This window comes from Mesocricetus auratus, unplaced genomic scaffold (genome assembly GCF_017639785.1).
Source record: "Mesocricetus auratus isolate SY011 unplaced genomic scaffold, BCM_Maur_2.0 Super-Scaffold_100027, whole genome shotgun sequence".
Taxonomy (NCBI): Eukaryota; Metazoa; Chordata; class Mammalia; order Rodentia; family Cricetidae; genus Mesocricetus; species Mesocricetus auratus.
Window position 1 is genome coordinate 2326638 of NW_024429208.1, and position 21097 is coordinate 2347734.

Genomic DNA, 21097 nt, shown 5'->3' on the forward strand with positions numbered 1-21097 from the left:
GGGCTGGGGGCGCGGCGCGTGGCGATCAGCTCTTATGTAAATCGCTTATTTACTCAGACGGCCACTCTCCTACAGGAGAGAAACTTATTCACGAGAAATGTCAAGGGTTTGTCCAGTGCTGTGGTGTGGGGTTGCTGATGGCTCAGTGCAGGTGCACACATAGAATTACTTGGCCCTAACTTAATTATCACAGGATTCAGCACTAATTGCTCATTCCTGCCTGTGGATGTTTTGCATCCTTAGGGAGATATTTTACTATGTGCGGATAAACCAAACTTGAAAACGCATAAAGACTAAAGTGGCCTATACATCCCAACTATCCTAAGTTTCTGGGTGCCCAAGCTCTTGCCGGTTCCCTTTCCGTCACTTCTGAACATAAGAGAATATTCATTAGCCAGTAAACTGAGACTTATGGAAGTCAGGATGTTAGTTTAGATGCATGAAATTTTGTGTTTAAAGTTTAGTTTAGTTTAAATGAAACGCAGAAACTGAAAAGGTTGCTATGATAATGTAAACATTTTGACATCTAATTGAACACAAGCTTAATGTTATAGGAAAATGTATATACAGTGCCTAAGTGTTGCAATTTATAACAAATCTCAAATATATCATGCACACGGGTCTAAGTTTAGATCCCTGGCACCCACATAAAGCCAAATACAGAGACAGCATTGTTGGGGACAGATGTGGCCTGATCCCTAGTGCTCATAGGTCGGCCATCCTAAGCCAGACTGGTGAGTTTCAAGACTAATCTCAAAAACCTGAAGTGAAGGAACAGAGCGGGCAGTGCAGGTTAGCCATAGGGTACTGCTGGGCGTGCACAGGCCCTGAGTTTGATCCCCAGCACTGCCAAATAAATTAACGAAGTAAGGTGAGAACGAGTGGGAGAGATATCCAATGCTGACCTCTGGTCCCCACATGCACGCTCCCTTTTGCACGGGCACTCATGTGTACATGTGCACACATGTGCAAACAACTATATATGCAACTCACACACTCATGCACACAGTAAAAGCCATGAGAAGAAGTATGGTAGAAGAGAAATTTTCATGTGCTTTAAATTAACCCCCCATAAGGTCATCTGTCCTGCTAGCTGTGTGTGTGTGTGTATAAGTGTGTAAGTGTTTGTGTATGTGCACGCATGTGTGTGTATAAGTGTGTAAGTGTGTGTGTATGTGCACGCATGTGTGTGTGTGTGTTGTCTTGACAACCTGACACAGCTAGTCACCTGGGAAGAGGAACCACACCTGAGAAAGCGCCTCCATCAGACGGTGAGCAAGCCTGTGGAGCATTCTCTCTGTTGGTGGTTGATGGTGGGTCCAGCCCACTGCGGACAGTGCCACCCCCTCTCCCTGACTGCCCCTCCCCCAGCAGGTGGTCCTGGGTTGCTGAGCAAGCCATGGGGAAGCAGTAACAGTTAGCTGCTGCGCTTCCCCTTGGCCTCGGCTTGGGTTCTTGCCTCCAGGCACCTCCTTGAGCTCCTTCCCTGAATTCCCTTCGTGAAGAATGGGAAACCATAGGATGAAATAAACACTTGCCTTCCCCGGGGTGGCTTTTGTATCACCTCAACAGAAACCTAACTAAGGCAACACACCCGGGGAGGAGGGAAAGCAGCCACCCATTTTCAGGGAAGGAAACCAAAACTGGTGTTCCAATACCTCCAGACAAGTCAACTAGGCTTCAGTAGAATACCAGATACCCCTGCTGCCAGGCATCAACACAGATCAACAGCAGTGCCAAGTTCCTGAGTTCATAAGAGAGAGGAGGGTAGTGTTTGTGTATGCTTTGCCCGCCTCCAGATCCTTTGGAAATTCTATTGCTATGGCATCACTAAAATCCAAGTGTTAGCTCTCCAGAAGTTCATCCACTGATTACAAATGCATGCATGTACAGTTAAAGTATGGTACCCTTTAAAGTTAAATTCTCGGGCATCTGAGTAACTATCCTACCAACCCTCTCCTAGTCTCCTCCAGCTCCTGTGATAGTTGATATATCCCCCACTTAATGTCTCCATCCCTTATGTTTCTTCCGTAAATTATTTGCCTTGGCTAGCCTCCATCCACTTGTTCATTTAACAGAGATGTTGCCTCTGGCTCGCTGCCTGCCTGCTCTCTGGTGATGTTGCTTGGGTAGCCTCTACACTGTTACTAACACTACCACTATGTTACAAACTGACGTTTCTTTCTTTTGTGTGTGTGTGTGTTTTCAGAAGTGGCCAAAGGAGTCCTCAGTAAGTATTGTCTCACTTCTTGAAACTATAGCACCTTCCTAAGGTTGTGTTTAGGAAAGGACAAAGTCCCCCCAAACACACACACACACGAGTCACCTGCACCCCCACACCCAGTTCTGACTTAGCCACAGATCACCTAGAAGAAAAGGAGAAAACAAACAAAACCTAGAAAGGAGGGGAAGATGGAGGAGGAGAGCAGGAAAAGAGAGAGGAAGGGGGAAAGACAGCTGGAGACCTGAGCCTCAGAGTTTTACACTGATGTGTCCCGGGGACACAGCTCAGCGGCTGAGTGTTTGCTTAGCATGTGCAATGCCCAGTCTTAAGTCAGGGTGACTGTTGCTGCAATGAGACACCGTGTCCAAAGCAACTTGGGGAGGACAGGGTTTGTCTGACTCACACCTCCCCACCCCCCCCCATCACTGTTGGTCATCCAAGGAAGTTAAGTCAGGAACTCACCCAGGGCAGGAACCTGGAGGCCGGAGCTGATGCAGAGGCCACGGAGGGGAGCTACTTACTGGCTCGCTCAGCCTGCTTTCCTATAGAACCCAGGGCACTTGCCCAGGGATGACGCCATCCACAATGGCTCCCTCCTAGCCCAGTGACTCTAGTTTGTGTCAAGGTGACATCGAACTGACCAGCACAGGCTCTAAGTTCAGTTCCCACTGCTAGAGCAGTCCCGCAGCAACAGCGTTTGCACGGGGCTGACAGGCAAAGGTTAGGAGCCCAGATTCTGCCTGCCGACCGCCTGAGCTTCTGTTTATGTGTTTTAGCACCATCTGCTATTTGTCTGGGAATACCATCAGCCACCTCCCTGAGGGTACAGTCAGCCAACTCCCTGGGTGAGTGTTCCATGGCTTGCTTTCAATTCTAACACGCCCTGCTGTTTAAGTCCTATGGTTTGTCTACTTGTTGTTGTTGTTGTTTTTCTCCCTTTTAAGTGCTTTTAAAATAAGATACAAAAATAATTAACACTGTGTATGTAGCACCCTCACACTCCCATTGTGTAAGCACCCTCAATGTGTGTGCCCACTCTGGTACAATGGGCAAATGCAGTTTGTGCGCACACCCTTGATGTGCAAGCACCACGTGGCGTGTGTTCCACACCTTCACTGTATGAACGAGCCCTCGCTGAGCGTAAACACCTTCGTTGTGGCTATCGCTAGTAGTTTGTCCTATTTCTCAAGTAGTAAATAGAGCTGAAAGTCCTTTGTCCCCATTAGAGACCCTCCCTCTACCCCACCCTAAGTAAGACGCACGGGTGAATCATGGTCTTTAATGTCTACTTGTGTTGTTTACTCTATCCCTGAATGCCATGCGGCGTTATTTGTTGCTGTGTAATTTTTACTGAAACGCTATCTTTTTTTTTTTTTGAGGCATCATCATCACAATTTGCATTTTCCTCAAAACCTTAATGCTGACAAATACAGAAATGTAGTTTGTGTATCTCAGTTGTGGAATAAAATCACAACTTGTGGATATACAGTATTTTTCTACCGTTTTCCCTCCTGGGGAAGTCTCAGCAGCTCTTCTAATTCCCTCATGCTGTCTCTTGGTTGCCTCCAACCCCTTCCCCCAGTGCGCAACCCCTGTAACACAGCAGGTCAATCTTTCAAGTCTGTACTTACCTTGTTTTTTTTTTTTCTCTCGTGGGTACCATAAGCTACTGTCTTAAGCTGTTATCTTATCATTACAAAGGTTGTGTTTCTATGTATGAAACCTTACTCCAAAAGATTTTTTAAATTTTCTCCTGGAGGGTTACTTTGGAAATAAAGTGGGGGGGTCTAGTTCTTGTTTAGAAGTCAACTAATTGAGTCCGTTAACTGACACCATCTCTGCCCTGTGCCTTCTTTTTCTGTCGTGTTTGGCTTTGCTGTTTGGCTGGGTTTGCTTTGTTCACCTTAAGTCTGTAGTAGGCATTCTCACTAATTGCTTTTCAGTGGAGACAACCATCATTTTCTACTAGACAGTAACGTGTAGTGGCTCATCTCCCAACAGGCTTTCTTCCCACGCCAGTGGGCGTTTGTAAGCAAAGGGTAATCACCCCATCAGTATGGGCCCCGCAGAACTTCTGTTTTGCGGCTTTGATCTGCATCTCACGGGCAACTGGCCTCTCCTCCCTGAGTGTCAGGAGCTGTTCTCCCAACTTCCCTGTGGACTGAAAGTACCCTGACTCCAGACTCATATCTCAATTCTCTAAACACAGAATGGAATTCCGTTTCCTTCCTTTGGCGCTTACCTATTTATTTTCTCGGTCACTCTTGGTTTTGTCATTGTTGATAAAGATCTACTTTGATGATCGATCCTAAGCGAAGATACTTTTAGGCTTCTCTTTGTCCTTGCATCCTGTGTAGTAGCCGCCGCGCTGCCCCTGCACGTGGGACTGGGCCCCGTTCACCCGACGAAGGATTCAGGGTTTTCCAATCTGTTGACTCGGGAATCTTTCTTTAGTTAATACAAAGCATCACCTACCTTAATTGCTGTGGATACGCCCCTGCCTTCCACTCCCATCCACATCTTCATCTACCTAGCAAGCCATAGTTTCTCTCCCTCGAGCTAACACGTATGGAGATACATGTTAGGGAAGCCTCTTCATGCCTCAGGTCTCGGTCCTTCCCACCCATGTCTCGTCTCCATGCAATTAAACCCGTCTTGTAATAAAGACTAACATCTGAAGATAAGTGGCTTATGACGGGGGGGGTTCTTAACTATGTAGCCCAGGCTAGCCTTTGATTCAGGTTTTCCTAGCACTGGCAGCAGGAGTGTACCACCCACCCAGCCTGCAAGCAAGTCCTGCCTGGACGCCAGTGCCCTTCTCGCAGCCGTGGCCCGAGCAGCTCATCTCATCCACCCCTCCAGTTAATGACCCTAACGTTGCCTCCTGCTGCCCGCCGTCAAGTGATCGGAAGCAGATCTCTGGGTGTCCTTAGAAGGGGCTCCTCTCCATCCTGGGTGTTGTCTTACTTGTCAGCTGTGGCAGTGGGCAGGCTAGACCTCAGTCAGAGCACCGCACACCTAACTGCAAGGGCAGGATTGGCTGGCTGTGTGGTTGTAACAAATTACCTCAGCTTTCTGCCTTGAGACGCCAACGTTGCCCGATAGTTCAGCAGGCAGAAGGGCGCCACACGCATCTAATTGGGGCGTCAGTAGATCTGCACCCCTCCTGCGGGTGTCCCCTTGTTTTTTCAGTTAGCAGCTTGCCTGATTCCCTTGGCTCACAGCCTCCTGCCTTCCTCAGGGGTCACAGAATTCTGTCAAGCTCCATGTTACCTGGTCACCTGCATTCGCACATTCCTCTTCCTGTCTCGTCCATCCACAATGGTCTGGGTCCACCCCATCAATCTCTACTCAAATGTCTTTACAGCCTGATCTTACAAAGTCATCTTCTCTACTGAGAGTCCCTCCCTTCGGATGACTCTAGCTTGTATCCAGCTGACATAAGGACCAGTCAGCACAGTGACCAACAGGCAGTCCCTGGATAATTCCCCTAGACCTCATTTGCTCTTTCTTCGGCTGAGTTCGTTCTATTTATCTATGTGACGGATCTTTGGATAAAATGGTCATCTTTTCCACACTTGTTAGTTTTATTCTGCTCTTTCTCAAGGTGTCTGATCTTTGCTCCTGCGAATTCTAGTCTTCCTCTCTACTGCCAGTGACGCTCAGGAAGCACACCAGAGTCTGGGGCCCGGGAGGGTGGTGCAGAGACGCCTGCTCGCCGCGCTGCCTCCGACCAATGGCAGAGAAGGGGGGCGTGGCTCTTTCCTTCAGCCTGGTGTCAAGGCAACATCCACAGAGCTCTCTCAGAGCCGAGAAGCACTCACGCTAGTGTTTTGTTTTTTGCTTTCAGGACCGTGCCGATCCAATCCTGGTAAGTCCTTCACTTTTGGGTTTTTGTTTTGTTTTGTTTTGTTTTGGGGGTTTTTTTGTTTTTGTTTTTGTTTTTTGAGGCAGGGTTTCGCTTCACTTTTCTTCAGCTCTGCCAACAGTTGGCCCCATGCCTGGGAAGCTTTCCAGAACCACCCCCTCCTCCCCCACATTTCTTGGTTCACTATAACCAGACACCCCAATACTCGGCCCAAGTACAGAAAGTAAGCAGAAGTTCCTTGTGACTTATCAAGATGGCGATTCCCAAATCTGTAGAACAAGGACTGGATAAAAAGGAGGCCAACAGGGATGAGGGGATTCGACGAGAATAGGGGATGCAGAAGAGAGACATGGTGTCACCTGTCTGTGAGGGACTACAGAGCTTTGTATGACATCCCTCATTGTGGGATGGGCACTCAAAGTCTATTTGTACACCAGGGATGAATACTATCCAAAGCCCCATAGATTACCTAGGCCTCCTCACTGACACCCACATTCAGGGGGTCTGAGTCAGTCCCACGCTTGCCACACAGCCATCAATCTGGGGTCCAAGAGCTCCCACTTGTTCAGGTCAACTGTTTCTGTGGGTTAAACCAGCCCACTCTTAACTCCTTTGCCCATCAGTTCTCCCTTTCTGACACTGGATTCCAGGATTTCAGTTCAGTGGGTATCTGCCTCTGCTTTCATCAGTCTTTAGATGAAGGTTCTGTTTCCCAGACTCTCTGGCAGTGGGACTGTATGCTGGCACTTCCCTGGTTCATGTCTAAAATCCATATATGAGTGAGTACATACCACGTTTCTCTTTCTGTGCCTGGGTTACCTCACTCAGTGTGGTTTCTTCTAGTGCCATCCATTCGCCTGCAAATTTCAAGATTCCATCGTTTTTTTCCACTGAGTAGTACTCCATTGTGTAAATGTACCACATTTTCTCTATCCACTCTTCAGTTGAGGGGCATCTAGGTTGCTTCCAGGTTCTAGCTATTACAAATAGTGCTGCTATGAACACAGTGGAGCAGACATCCTTGTTATACGAATGTGCATCATTAGGGTATACGCCTAAGAGTGGAATCGCTGGGTCTTGTGGCAGACTGATTAAAGGATAATTTCTTATAGGAACAAACTAGGTCTTTTCTGATTTAAATATTTGAGAAGTAATCAACTCAGATCTTCCATGTGTCCTGCCACCTCTCGGGGAACGAGCACGGAAAAGTGTTATCGACACAGTGAGTTGTAGTTGCTGTGGCTGGAGAGGCACAGGCCGAACTACGGTCCTGATGCTGGGCCCACCCACCCCTTACCCTGTAGGATCTCACTACCTAGTGGATGCACTTCCTGCTGCTGGACTGTGCACTTCCAAGTGAGTCGTCCAGTGCTAAACTCTAGATTGTGCAGACTATATCGTAATGATGGATTTAGCTGACAACCAGAGAGTTGGAAACTGTGGACTGAGGAAGCAAACAGGATCAGGGATCAGACAACAGGTGCCAGCCTGTGTCTACACTCACCGGCCTCCTGGGGTTTGCATGTGTAAATGATCAATGAGCTCACTTCCCAGCTCTGGCCACAGTAACCATAAATATCTTGGATCCTTGATGAAGGAGGTGAATATTCCGAGCTGGTAGGAAAAGAAAAGGTAGAGAAAACTAGAGAAGAACTGGGCGTTGGAACACGTTAGAAAGTCACACGATTTGCTTGTGTGCGTGCCTGGCGCGTGCAGAGTGTTTACCGTGCAACCACAGGCTGTTCCCGAATGAGCAAGCCAGCTGTGGCCCCCGTCTTGCAGAGCACAGGTCCTAGCCAAGTAAGACGAAAAATACACAAATACACTTAAACTTGCTCAGACCGGAGACCAGAACTTTGGGACAGTAGATTAGGTGGGGCAGAGAAGGAGCCGAAGGTGGAGGGTCAGAGCCAGGGTAAGATAGCTGGGTTTGAAAGGAGACCTGAACTGACATCTGCAAGGCAAAAGGAGGCCCCAGCAGAAAGAGTCAAATTCCTGAGGCTGAAAGAGAATGGCAAGGTGGCAGACTGCAAGACCAGCAGCTGCCAATGGAGGGCGACAGCAGGAGAGGCTGGACCAGAGAAGGCCTCTGAGAGCAAAGCAGAGAACAGCAACGCTGGCCACCGTCCGCGCCTGGGAAGGTCCAGCCAGGGAAGGAGAATAGTGGAGTCCGCACTTGGAAAGGCTTCTTCCTGTAGCGCATAGAACAGTTGAGACGGCTTCGAGCTGCAGGCAGGGAGTGCAGGAGCTCCAAAGACCACAGGGGCATCTGAAGAAGGGGCTTATCTAGAAAGAAGACATTTTCCTGCGGCTGTGGGTGTGGAGTCTTTAAGCGGCCAGCACTCAGTGGCTCCAAAAGGCATGGTGGGTTTGGGGGGGTGGGGGGAGTCAGAATTCTTAATTGCTACTTATAGTATACAGCATGGCATGTTTGTACTTATGTATTTATTATACAGTGTCTACATCACACTGATTAATATATAGTCACATGCTGTAGTGTTAACACAGGCTCACAGCAACTTTAGAATATGCATGTTTCTAACTGCAGTTACATATGTTACTACTTGCTATGTTAACACAGGCTCACAGCAACTTTAGAATATGCATGTTTCTAACTGCAGTTACATGTTACTACTTGCTGTAGCGTTAACACAGGCTCACAGCAACCTTAGAATATGCATGCTTCTAACTGCAGTTACTTATGTTACTACCTGCAATTACATATGTTACTAACTGCAATCATTAGGCACTGCTGGGGCCGGAGGAGCGAAGGCTCAGCCATTAAAGGCTCACAACCAAAAATACAACGCTCTGCTGTGAAGTCCCAGCACTCATCCCTCCTGTTCTCTGATCACCAAACGACACAGGACTGACTGTCTAGCTGTCAAAAGAGGGTGGCGATGCAACCCTGTAGCAAGGCGGGGAAGGTCCCCAGCATGAGTTCAGACACCTCCTGTTTGATGGAGTTTCAGAGAGCAGGGGCTCGGGGGAGGGGAAGTGTGCAGGGACATCAGATTAGTGTTAGACCCACGATGGCAGACAGCATTAAGACATAGATTATCCTCAGGTCGCTGGTGAATTCATGAGGATATGGCCCCTGACTCTGGTTAGCCAAAAAAAAAAAAAAAAAAAAAAAAAAAAGGAAAGCGTGTAATTATAGCTAAAGTCTTCAGCAAAAACGTGTGCATCCCTGAGGCTCAAGAGCTGTAGGATCCATGGAGGTGGGAAATCTTCCCTAGAGGCACCTGCACAGACCGTCACCAGGCTGTGGTACCCTAGGGAAGGCATCTCAAACCCTGTGTGTTTAAGAACTTAGTCCAGATTTTAAAATCTCAAATCACCACAGTGACCAAGCAAAGAGAGATGGTGTTGTGTCTACTGGGCAGTGAGTGGATGGCCTAATGCATCCTGGGTGTAGCTCTCGAAAATGGTCTCAGGACATAACGTAGGTGCAGTGTGTGAGCCGTTGTTTTATTCAAGGTGTTCACTTGGGTCCGGGAAAGAAGTACAGAGGCTCCTCAGGAATGAGTTTAGTCCTTTTCCAGCTGCAGGGTGGATTTCTCTCCCTGAGCAAAGGGCCCATTTACTGTTAACAATTCACACCTTTAACAAGTCAATCCATATACCAAAGTCTTTGATCTAAGCCCTCCAGAGGGACAATGCCAAATGCAAATTCTCAGATAAGGATGCCACAGATGCCTGGGTTTTCCTTAAACTAAGTTTTGTGTAGGCTTTGCACCTTGGGGAAACTCTTCATACATGATTCATGTATGTCCAACAGGAGGTGCTGCAGACAAAAGGCAGATCAGGGCTATGTGCCAACACCCAGGGGCCAGCTGCTGCTGGATAGGAGTCCCCCTTACAGATATATACAAATATTATGATCTCTATACTAACTTGATTTTTTTTAACCATTCTTCAGTTGTAAACCAAGACTCAGCATGTAAGTTTTCCTTCCATTTTTAATATCTGGTATCATTGGACCCCCACACTAGACAGAGGGCCTCTCACTCCCTTTCTTGTGTGTCTTCTGGTAAGGCAGGGTGACCAGACTTGGAGCCCATGATTCAGTAGCTGTTCCTTCACACCATTCCCACCTTCCCGCCATTTCCCTCCAAGGCTGGGACACGCCCTTCCCGGCCTAAGTGAATCCATGTCTTTGGCCGCACATTCCTCAACCCCAGCATTCACTTCTCTTCTGCGTGTTCATGCTCTCCTCCTTAGCTGCTCCTTAAGCTGTGACACAGCTGAATCTTCCTCCGACCACCACCCTGCAGAACCACAGTGCCCCCCCTCCCCCAGGAGAGCCCGCATTCTTTGTGCCGGCTGTGGGCCGTGGATTTAGCGAAAAGCTACCTGCTGTCCGTATCCCGACATAAACCGGGCAATTTCTCAGTGAGCTGGGAGTCGTGAGAACAAGGCCTGCTCACAAACATGCTTAAACCATGTCTGCATGTTGACTAAAGTCTTCTTGACATACAGGCTGCCACCAGGCCACCTGGTGCTGCATTCCCTGTCACTCAGAGTTGTGTGAGCATGGGCAAGTGACTCAGTCTCTCCTGACAGTTTAAATAGTTAGATGAGCAGTTACAAGAATCAGCTTTTGCCAGGCCGTGGTGGCGCACGCCTTTAATCCCAGCACTCGGGAGGCAGAGGCAGGCGGATCTCTGTGAGTTCGAGGCCAGGCTGGACTACCAAGCGAGTTCCAGGACAGCCTCCAAAACAATACAGAGAAACCCTGTCTCGTAAAACCAAAAAAAAAAAAAAAAAAGAATCAGCTTTTAAGGTTCTCAAAAGTGAGGAAGAAGGAGGCAATGAAGTCTAAAAGAGTTTCCCAGATGAGATTTCAGCTGGTGGTCACAGCAAAATAAATGTGTTTTCTAAATAAAGGAAAGAGGAAGAAAACAAAGGGGAGATTTTTTTAAAGTGAGGAAATCAGGAATACACTTAAAAAATAAATAATCCCAAGTAGACAGTTTGGGTTTTTTTCCCCCCAGACCTGTATACTTGAGGTAATTTTCCACTCTGAATCTTACTCATCTGGATTCATATTAAAGCCATTTTCCTAGTGGTAGAATCATTCCTTCTTGTCCAAATGTATATCACGTTATTTGAACACGTGGTCCATAAGCCCTACGCCCCACCCCACCCCGGCCCCGTGCACCACAGCCTCTGTAACCAGATGACCTCATTTATCACAGGCGTCAAATCCTATCTGACCAATGGACACCTATCCTTAAAACAGCGGAAAGGTCTCACTGGCCCTCCCACCTCAAGCCACAGCCCCCGGGAGCTAGCCCCAACCCCTCACACCGCTGCCTTCCATCCAGCCTCAAAGGAACTCCCGAATGAGCCACCGCTAACTAGGCCAGTTCATCTGCAGGCAGGGGTAGTTTGTGTGGTCAACACCTGTCAATTTTAACTCATAAACTCAAATACTTCTTAGATGGGGGTGGACTTTTCATGTAGACAACACGCCTATGATGGTTCATCCTGGCAGATTCCCAGTCCTGAGACTTTGTGTGTGAGCGTGGAAACCTCGAGTGTGCAAGCATGTGTGTGTGTGCGAGCACATGCGCGTGTGTATGCGTGGGGGGGCATGAGTGTGTGGGCATATGTGTATGCATGTGCGTGTGCATGCCTGTGTGTGTGTATGTGTGGGGGGTCATGAGTGTGTGGGCATGTGTGTATGCATGTGCGTGTGCATGCCTGTGTGTATGCATGTGCGTGTGCATGCCTGTGTATGCATGTCCATGTGTGTGCCTGTGTGCATGTTCCCTGAAGACACCTAAGGGCGCTGACCGTCAAGCAGCAGAGTGGTAAGAAGCCCACATTCTTCCCATCTGGAAGAATCTCCCCAGAAACCGCCCTGGGTCCCGAGTACACTTTCCTGTGGTTTGGTAGGGCACCCAAACCTTGTGCCTCTCTGCTTCCACTCTGAGGGCCAGCAGACTCAGTCCTTTCTGTCCCTTTGCCTCTCCGCAAGTCACTAGGTATTTCTCCCATGCTGTCCCCAGCAGAATTTCCTCTTTTCCCGTTTGTTTTTACTCTGGGTTTTTTGTTAATTGGGATCTCAGTGTAGTACTGAACAGGGAAGGGGGCACAATTTCCACTCTAAACACGAGGAAGTCAACTCAGCAGACGGATGCCCCCAGAGCCAGAGCACTGGAGAGCAGCAAAGCTGACCCTCGGGCCTGCAGCCTCAGGACTCCACACCACACATCTGGAGGGAACAGATCACCTGCCCTCTGCGGTCGGAATCGCAGGACCACAGCTCTGTCCGGACTTTTAGAGAATTTCACACAGCATACCTTGATCACATGTACCACCCCACCTGCTTCTTCCCAGGCCCACCCCTCCGCAACCACGCCCCCTCTTTTGATGAAACTGTGTCTCAGCAGCTGTCTTGGTCATCCTGCCCCAAAAGCCTTTCTGTCCCCTTGTCGGAGGGGTTCCCTAAGCATGGGGGCTGCGCTGTCAATGTACTAACGAGGGTGGAGGTAGGGGGGAGGCACCAAAAACGTCGCTGGTCTCCACATTCTGAGCACTTGCAGCTTCCAGTAATGACCTCATTTCTATTACAGGCAGAACAAAAAACGGCAAATCCACCCGAGAACCTATGTGTATGTTTCCCTGCTCTGTAATCCCACTCCCGGGCCCTCTGCGCGTGCTTGCGACGCTGCTGCTCTGGGGGAGCATGCAAAGGGTGGTAAAGAGAGGCCGAGCTCAGCTCAGATGCAGGGAGCACCGGGGACGCCGCCCCGTCTGGCTCTTCCCGTCTGTCTGTCCCTCGTCTGTCTGTCCTTCCCTTCGAGAGCCCCGGAAGGGACAGTTCCACTGCTTCATGCAGCACAGTGAAAACCCTGCTGACAATGCCCAAGCTCGCTCATTTGAAAATGTGTGGGAAACTCCGGGGCCAGAGGAAGCACTTCATCAGAGACAGATTTGTAGGAGGATTTGGTGAAAGGCCCCAGGAGAAACCCAGACAAGGGCAAGCGACCTTAGATGGTGGCCTCTGTTGCCTAAGCAACAGAAGGAAACACAGACCGACTTCCTGGTGTCCTCCCATGTGAATCTGACTTTGATGAATGCTGGACCCAAACTCCCCAACCCCCCCCAAGAAAAAAGTCCCTAAGTTATGCTCCTTCCAAACTTACGGTGTTGTGTTTTTTTTATTTTAGCTGCCAACTCAGGACACATTAGTAAGTTTCTCTCTGCACTTTGACCCTCATTCCCTTCGCCTCGCTCCGTAGTGTAGCTGACATCACAGTCCTGGAACCACCACTTCTTCCAACCAGCATTGTCCCTTTATCTCCCCCCATCCCCCCACCCCCCCACACACTGGGTATACTGGGCACCCCTGAGAGAGACAGAACTACAAAACCTCCTAACCCTGCAGTCCCCGACGCAGGGGGGAGACGTGTTGGGAGCAGACACAGCCCAGAGGAAGGCAGGAATGTCCCTCTACTTGGGAGTGCCAGCGGCACCCATGGGAGACTAATGTGGCCTCCTCCTGGGTAACACAGCAAGAAGGCACCCGTGGCACACAGTGAGGCCCGGGGCCTGCAGACAAAGAGGGTCCCCACACCATCCCGTGATGGTTTGTAGAATGAGTGGAGTGTGCCTCCTGTGAGCACAAGTCTAGAAGACGAGCCTAGAGTGGGTGACATCCTAACAACACACCTCTAAGGAGCCTGCTGGGTGTGGAGCGGGAGATGAGAGATTCAGGAAGGAAATACAAACTGAACATGGTTGGCCGCATTGTACCTGTGGGGGTCTCTGCACAACAGTAGCCGTAAAAACGAGCGCAGACGAGGGAAGGGAAGCTTCCCTGGGGGGGGGGGGGGATTCGTGTGTTAACCCATCCGCCCGTGACTTCTGAGGCTGCTCAGACCTAGGACAGGTGAATCCCGGAGGAAAGAGAAAAAGGTCAGAGTCAGGGCTCACGAGTCAGATCCTGCACAAGGAGGCTGTTTTTGCAGAGCCTAGGGTCCTAATCCCTTTACCCACAATCCCTCCCGAGAATGTCTTCCGTCTGTCTCATACCTCTGTGACAAGCCACCCTGGTGAACAAGGACCTAACTGGTTGCAAAGATAGGAATTCCCGCAGTCTCCTTCAGAAAATGAGGCCTTAAGCTCCTGCTAACCAGTTCAAGTTGGCCAGTGAGGCGGAACTTCCCTGTTTCCGACTCTTTCCCAGAAAGAATTTTGTTGTAAGCCGTTTTCCTCTGCTAAAGAACTAAACGGACTCTGTTTTGTTTTTCCAATGTTTTAGGTGGAACCATTGGACCTATCAGTGAGTTTCTATTTATCTCTTTGTTCTCCCATGGGGTCTGGGATCGTTATCCTCTCTGTATCCCAACCTGTCTCAACCTCCTTTCTGGAAGAATTTCCCACGCATGTGTCATGATCGCATCCAAAGTCTGTGACACCTCTTGATGTCCAAGACCTAGACTTAAGACAAATGACCTGAAATGTCAGAGCTTAAGAAAAGGGAAGGCTAAGTAGTTCTTACGGTTTTTGTTTTGTGTTTTTGTTTTTTATTTTGCTGGATTTCTTTAACTACTTATTTCTCAGTTGAGATGGGTCCTGAATAACTTGCTCTGATGGGACTTTTGAGACTCTCCGCTAAATCGACTGCCGTCTTTGCATTTGCCCTTCCCCCTCATGGTTTCTTTGGGAAATGCGGGTAGCATACAAACCCTGTGACTATCAAGCGTGCTGACTTTGTCTTGTTGATATTTTAGTGCAATTCTCCGCACCCATCCGTGAGTATCTATCCATCTTCCACTCTAACCCTTTCCACAGCCAACCCTACAGGGGTGGGGGGGGTGGACCCGCCCCGTTTCTTGGTGCTGAGTTTCCCAGGTCCTCTCACTACAGTTTCCAAAGAGGCCATGCGTGATGTGCAGTGACCTCAAAGATCCATGTGCTGACTTTTACTAGAAAACAAAACAAGGGCCTCTAGGGGGCAGTGCAAACGCCCTTCAGGAAAGGAAGGTGTGCTTTTCCGAACCTTAAGTCTCTAAGGAAATGGGAAAAGAAAAGCACAAGCTTTGCAAACTAACGAGGAATGAGTCTTTCTTGATTGCCTGAGCCGGCCCACCACAAAGCAGAAAGAAGCCTCCACTCTTACCGGGTCCTGCGCATGGACAACAGGAAGGCTGCCTGTGGCTTACCGTGCAAGCAACCCTGGGTCTTCCCAGAGTTTCCACCCCACCCGTGATAGTTCTGCTAGAGTGAAAGCTGGGAGACAGGTATTCAAGTATTTCCTTCGCACCGAGTAACGTAACTCTCTCTCTCCCTCTCTCTCTCTGTCTCTCTCCTCCCCCTCTAGCTGGAGCTACAGGACCTATCAGTAAGTTTCTTGTCCCATTCTCTACTGTGGCTCTTGATCTTTTTCTGCAGTAGCTAAAGGATTTTTCCCCCTGCTTTCCGTGATGGAGTTTCAGAGGTCTGAAAGTGTCGTTTTCTTGGTCTTTTTTTTTTTTTTTTTGTGGCTCTCCTCCGCCTGGCATTTCAATGAGTCATCGATGAATTGTGAATACGCACGTCCCAGAAAGCAGGGTTTTCTAGTCCTCTGCGAGGGTTCAATGAAACCCGGATGCTCCGCTAACCGCCCCCTTCTCATTCCATTCTTTTCTGTTTCCTTCCAGAGCTGTCTCAAAGAACCATTGGTAAGTCACCTCGGTGTCCGCTGCACACTAGGACCCTTGGGGCACCTGGGCTAATAGTCTGCCTCCTGTCAATTATCTATGCCCACAGGTCCAAACGCAGAGTACTACAACTGCTTGATTATCCCTCCCAGCATGCCTACAAGGTGGCGCTAAACCAGGGTCAGCCGTAAAACGATATTAACCGCGGAAGTGGAACCCGAAAGCCTGGGGTGTCCCTTCCTCACCGGCTTGTCACAGCCCCGCCCTTTAGAGCCAGCGCACAATAAAGATTCTCAGTAGCATTTGTTCATCTTGCAAATGACGTAAACGGTCAGGCTTCTTGTGACTTGTAACTTCTCTGACGACTTTGCTCCGGACAGTCATGTTTCTGTCGTTATCCACTTCCATGGCAGCTGCCGCTTCCCAATCTACATTTTCCCTCAGAAACCGTACAAGTAACAGCTAGGTGCCAAGATAAAATTGTTCGTTATAGCTTTATAAATGGGGTCCTAGCTACACACGAGCTGTTTTTTTCTTCCATACTGCATTTTATATAGTCTTACCAACAAACATTAATATTTTTTTAATTATGCGACTAAATAAACATGGCTTGAGGCTCCTCTTAGATTTACGTGATTAACCGAGCATGCCACCGTTGGCTAACAATGAAATGTCTCCATTGCCATTTATACTGTTTTCTTGGGCCTAGCAGTGGTGGTGAGAGCGATGAGTACGGCGGGCATCACATTGTCCTTAAATAAAGTGGGGACTCGAGGTTTTTTTGTGTGTGCAATTTGTTTATTTTTACTTTATATGCATTGGTATTTTGCCTGCATGTACGTCTGAGTAAGGATGCCAGGTCCCCTAGAAATGAAGTTACGGACAGCTGTGAGCCGACATGTGGTTGCTGGGAATTGAACCCAGGTCCTCTGGAAGAGTGGCCAGTGCTCTTAACCGCTGAGCCGTCTCTCCTTCCCAAGGACTCAAGTTGTATTGATGCTTCTTAATCCTTCTGTGTCACAAGCAGTTTACGGGACATGCGGAAGTGAAGGGAGAAAGGGGCCTAAAGGAAGAGAAGGGGGGAAAACAGCAGCAAAGTAAAGAGAGAGAAAGGTGGCAGTCAAAGGGGAAAAAGAAGAGAAAAATGGAGGCATGGGAGAGAAAACGGGAAGAAGTGCGAGCAACGCTGGAGCTAAGAGACTCTCAACGCGGCGGAGAAGGAAGGCTGCACAGGACGGCCGCGCATGCCGGAACCGAAGAAAGAACAAAACACGAAATGATCGCGTATCCAAGGAGTTGGTGGCTGACATTAACTTAGCAGGTATTCTAGGAGCTCTACTCCAAGAACAAGTGTGTGTGCGCGCACACATACACACACACACACACACACATGCACATGCACACAGGCACAAAGTGGGGGTGGAGAGAAACTGCTAAATTACATTGCGCATACCCCAAATTCCAGCTTGCCTACTGCTCACAGTCCAGGGCACCCAGGCGCGGAAAGCCACCTGCGGATAGGTCAGCCTCAGACATTTTCCAACATGAGCACCAAGGGGCTGCAGTCCCAGCAGGGGGGTCTTTTGGATTGACCCAACGGCACTACACAGGATAACTGTGGCCATCTGAGGCCAGCTGACTCGGTGTGTCCTCGGCGGGAGAAGCGGTCAGTCATGAGGGCGGCAGCAGCCAAACCCCTTCCTGAGAGTTATTCTCGATGTGGTCTCCTCAAGACTCAAAAGCCATCTCGGCTCTGTTCTCTTGGATGTTCCAACAAAGTAGGAGCTGTCCTGTCCTGGAAAATGCCCCCCGCAGACCCCTCAGAAGCCCTGTGTAGACAATCTACAGGAGTCCTGAAAGAAACACGGCCGCAACTCTGAACCAGCGTCTGCAGTTCTCCATTCTGGACACCCTCCAAGGCTCGTTCCAACATGAGCATCGCTCCAAGCGAGGGAACAGGTTTGCAGGCCTTGGGCTGCCTCAGCGTCATCAACTGAAGGCCAGGTCTCTGTTAAAAGCCGAAAGGCCCCTCAGCTCAGACTCTGACACTTCTCAAACCAGACGGAAGTCACCAACATGCATCTCCAAACAGAATCCAGGAGGAGAACGAACCGAGCCCTCACCCCCTCTGCCTGTGTACCCGGGACGTTAGCTAGTGAGAAAATAAGATGCGTATTACAGCATAGTCCCTCATGTAGGCAAGTGGTCTCTTCTTTCTCGAAAGTCCCCTACGCCCACAAGAAACCCACAGTGAGTGCCACCCGTGCCTTTTGTTCATAGAGGACTGGGCTAGTTTTCTATGATCTCGGCATCGCTGACACTTCTTGTCCAGTAAATATTTATACTCCTGCAAAAAAAAAAAAAAACCATTCATACTAACATTTCAATTCTCATTTCTTTGCAGTGCAAACTCCTGGCCCTATTGGTAAGTCACCTGTAGACACACTGGTTTGTCGTTAGTGACTTCCTGGGACAAAGAAGGACTTTGGCTCCCACTGTTGTCAGTCCTGTTCCCCGGCCTTGCCTTTCCTTACACCGTAGCCTCCTCCTTAAAGACTGGTGATAGGTTAGAAAACGGGGGGGGGGGGGGCACCGCCCTAGAGTCAGTATTAGGCAGCACACTTTTGTTTACGGCTGTAACGGTGTGCCAGTAAACACCGGGGTGCCTTCCAAAGCGGTCCCAATGGTCGAGAGAGAGGGGAGAGAGGGAGGGTTAGGGCTAGATAAGCACCCAGTTGAAAGGGGGGGGTGGCTCGGAAAATGAAGCCTGTGGGGTGCCTGGCGGGGAGAAGGGCGTGACCGAGGAGCTCATCTGCAGCACCCGCCCGCCCGTCACAAAAAACAAGAATGAGGAGGCAATCCTTCCTCCTAGCTAAATCTAGAGGGAGGCCAGCCAGGTGCTGGTGCCAGGCTGTCACGGGAAACATCCATCCTGAATGCTGGGGTCCTCGCCGCCTGGAAAGGCTGCTCTCACTAAGTTTGCCAAGCTCTAACCACAATCTTTCTGTTTTTTTTTTTTTATTTGTAGTGCAATTTACGGGATCTAGCAGTAAGTCTCTTATGTATATGTATTCTCTCTCTCTCTCTCTCTCTCTCTCTCTCTCTCTCTCTCTCTCTCTCTCTCTCTGGTGTTTGTTGCCCTTGTATGATGTTCAGAAGGCCCGTCCCTCACCTGTTGATGGTTTTCATTGGCGTAGGATGATGTTTTTAAACATGCTGCCACGCTTCCTACTCTGCACCTGTCAAGAATTTTCTAGAGCCACGTATTAAGAGAGGCTGCAGAGACAGCTCAGCAGCTAAGAGCAATTGCAGAGGACCCAGGTTCGGTCCCCAGCACCCACACGGAGGCCCACAACCGTTAACTCCAGCTCCAGAGGATCCAGTGCCCTCTTTGGACCTCTGCAGATAGCAGGCATATGTACCGTATACAGACAGACACGCAGGCAAATTACCCACACATTAAAAAAAAAAGATTAAACTCTTTTCAAATGAAAAGAAAACCAAGCAAGGAAGCCACTGAACATCCTGATGATCTCTGAAACGCAGTGTGTTCCATAACACATAACATGCTCTCTACCCGGGATCGTTTTTCCCAGGTACCGGGAAAGGCGGCTCAGGAGAGCTTCACAGTTCCCGGGGGCCCTGCTGGGAGACGATGGCTGTGACACAGGGGAAATGTCAAGGCAGGGAGACGATAGGTTTGGACAGACTGACACTGGTTGGTCCTGGGTGCTGTAGTGTGTACATCCCCATAGGCACGTGCAGGGAACGAGGTCAGCTTGTGGAGGGGCAGGACAGCACCCACAAAGCCACAGCCCCCGGGACCTCTACCAGTGAACAGCTGCTGTTTCCCACCCCGAACCCTGGTCCTAAGGATCTCTTGGTAAACGAATAAAAGCCATCATAGTCGACTTTGGCACACACCTGTAACCCTGAGTCAAGGCTACCTCCACCTGTACTCTTAACCATTCCACACCTGCTGCCTTGGAAATGCTCACAGAGAGAAAACATCTTTTTTCTCTTGGTGGCCCAAAGTCTCCTAAGAGCCGCCATATGTCTCCTGTGTATAAATCCTTTAGAAACAGTATAATGTGGGAGAGGAAATGGTCCTGCTAGTTTCATTCCTTCTAGCTTTCCTGTGAGTTGTGGATGAAAAACAAAAGGAAGTTTTAGATCAAGCTAGTTAAAACAAAAAGTTTACAAAAATGAGTGCCTTTAGCAGCCTAACAAAAACGGGTGGGGAAGGAAAGCTTTCCAGGTGGCCAGGGAGGGAGCGAAGGGACCGCAGATGACCAGAGCACACAGATGACAACATTATGAATCACAATGTTATCTCAAGACCTGTTTCGAGAGCTCTCCATCCTGGATGGAAAGAGGATGGGTGAAACCTCATGATTGTCCCGTGTTTGCTCTTCCCCCAGGTGAACCTTCAGAGGCCTGCTGTCGTAAGTCACATGCCGTTCCTAAGTAAAGACCCCCAGAGAGGCTGGGATCTGTCCCTCAGCTTCCTTCTGCCTTGTGAACCCAACAACCTGTGCTCCTCCCATGCTCCTCCCGTGCTCCTCCCGTGCTCCTCTTCCTGTGCTCCTCCTGTCCTCCTCCCGTCCTCCTCCGGTGATCCTTCTGTGCTCCTCCCGTGCTCCTCCCATCCTCCTCTGGTGCTCCTTCTGTGCTCCTCCCGTGATCCTCCCGTCCTCCTCCCGTGCTCCTCCCGTGCTCCTCCGGTGCTCCTCCTGTGCCCCTCCCATGCTCCTCTGTTCCTCCTGTCTTCCTCCCATCCTCCTCCGGTGCTCCTTCTGCCCTCCTCCCGTCCTCCTCCCGTGTTCCTCCTCTATTCCTCTGGCTCCTGTGCTTTCCCCAGCATCTCCCTGGTGCGGGTCCCCAGGAAGGAATGAGCACAGTGCCACACCGTAACCCTTGCACCGGAGCGCAGGAGGGGGATGGGAATCGGGGCTCAAGGTCGTCACCCTTAGCAAGCCCGATGCCAGTCTGAGCTTACGTGAGATCTTGTTGAAAGAAAGGAAGAGTCAGAGGAAACCTCCCAAAGTGTGCAGCACCGCGTCAGCAACAGCGGGAGGGAGACTGCGGGTGAGCCAAGGCTCGCGCAGAGTAGGAGAAGAAGGGCCAAGGCAGCCTGGGCTAGAGGAGGTGCGGACCCGAGGGTGTGAGCAGCTGACACCCCCAGGAGGCAAGGGGGCGCTAGCGTGTCCCCAGCAGGCACTGGGCCCCTCCCTCGGATGCTGCGGACCCCGCCCCCTGACGTCCCACACTAACCTCTGCCTTTGTCTTTCCAGCGGCCGTGGAGTCCAACTGTAAGTCTGGCTGCCTCCTCTCATGGAGAGCCCACGT

The 21097-nt window shown here is 49.8% G+C and overlaps 1 protein-coding gene across 15 annotated transcripts in view; it reads left to right on the forward strand.

Annotated features, from left to right (window-relative positions):
- Positions 1-21097, forward strand: part of Tsbp1 (testis expressed basic protein 1) — a 48002-nt gene that overhangs the window by 9473 nt on the left and 17432 nt on the right. For 5 of the 15 annotated variants that reach the window (XM_040732301.1, XM_040732286.1, XM_040732288.1 and 2 more), the window contains exons 6-19: positions 2210-2230; positions 3001-3069; positions 6075-6095; positions 10015-10035; positions 12677-12715; positions 13274-13294; positions 14368-14388; positions 14840-14860; positions 15430-15450; positions 15749-15769; positions 18153-18173; positions 18777-18797; positions 20170-20193; positions 21043-21060. In XM_040732301.1, coding sequence (XP_040588235.1) covers positions 2210-2230; positions 3001-3069; positions 6075-6095; positions 10015-10035; positions 12677-12715; positions 13274-13294; positions 14368-14388; positions 14840-14860; positions 15430-15450; positions 15749-15769; positions 18153-18173; positions 18777-18797; positions 20170-20193; positions 21043-21060 — 360 coding nt within the window. The remainder of the gene's footprint in view (positions 1-2209; positions 2231-3000; positions 3070-6074; positions 6096-10014; positions 10036-12676; positions 12716-13273; positions 13295-14367; positions 14389-14839; positions 14861-15429; positions 15451-15748; positions 15770-18152; positions 18174-18776; positions 18798-20169; positions 20194-21042; positions 21061-21097) is intronic. The other 10 variants (XM_040732289.1, XM_040732290.1, XM_040732292.1 and 7 more) reach the window with 10 other exon arrangements.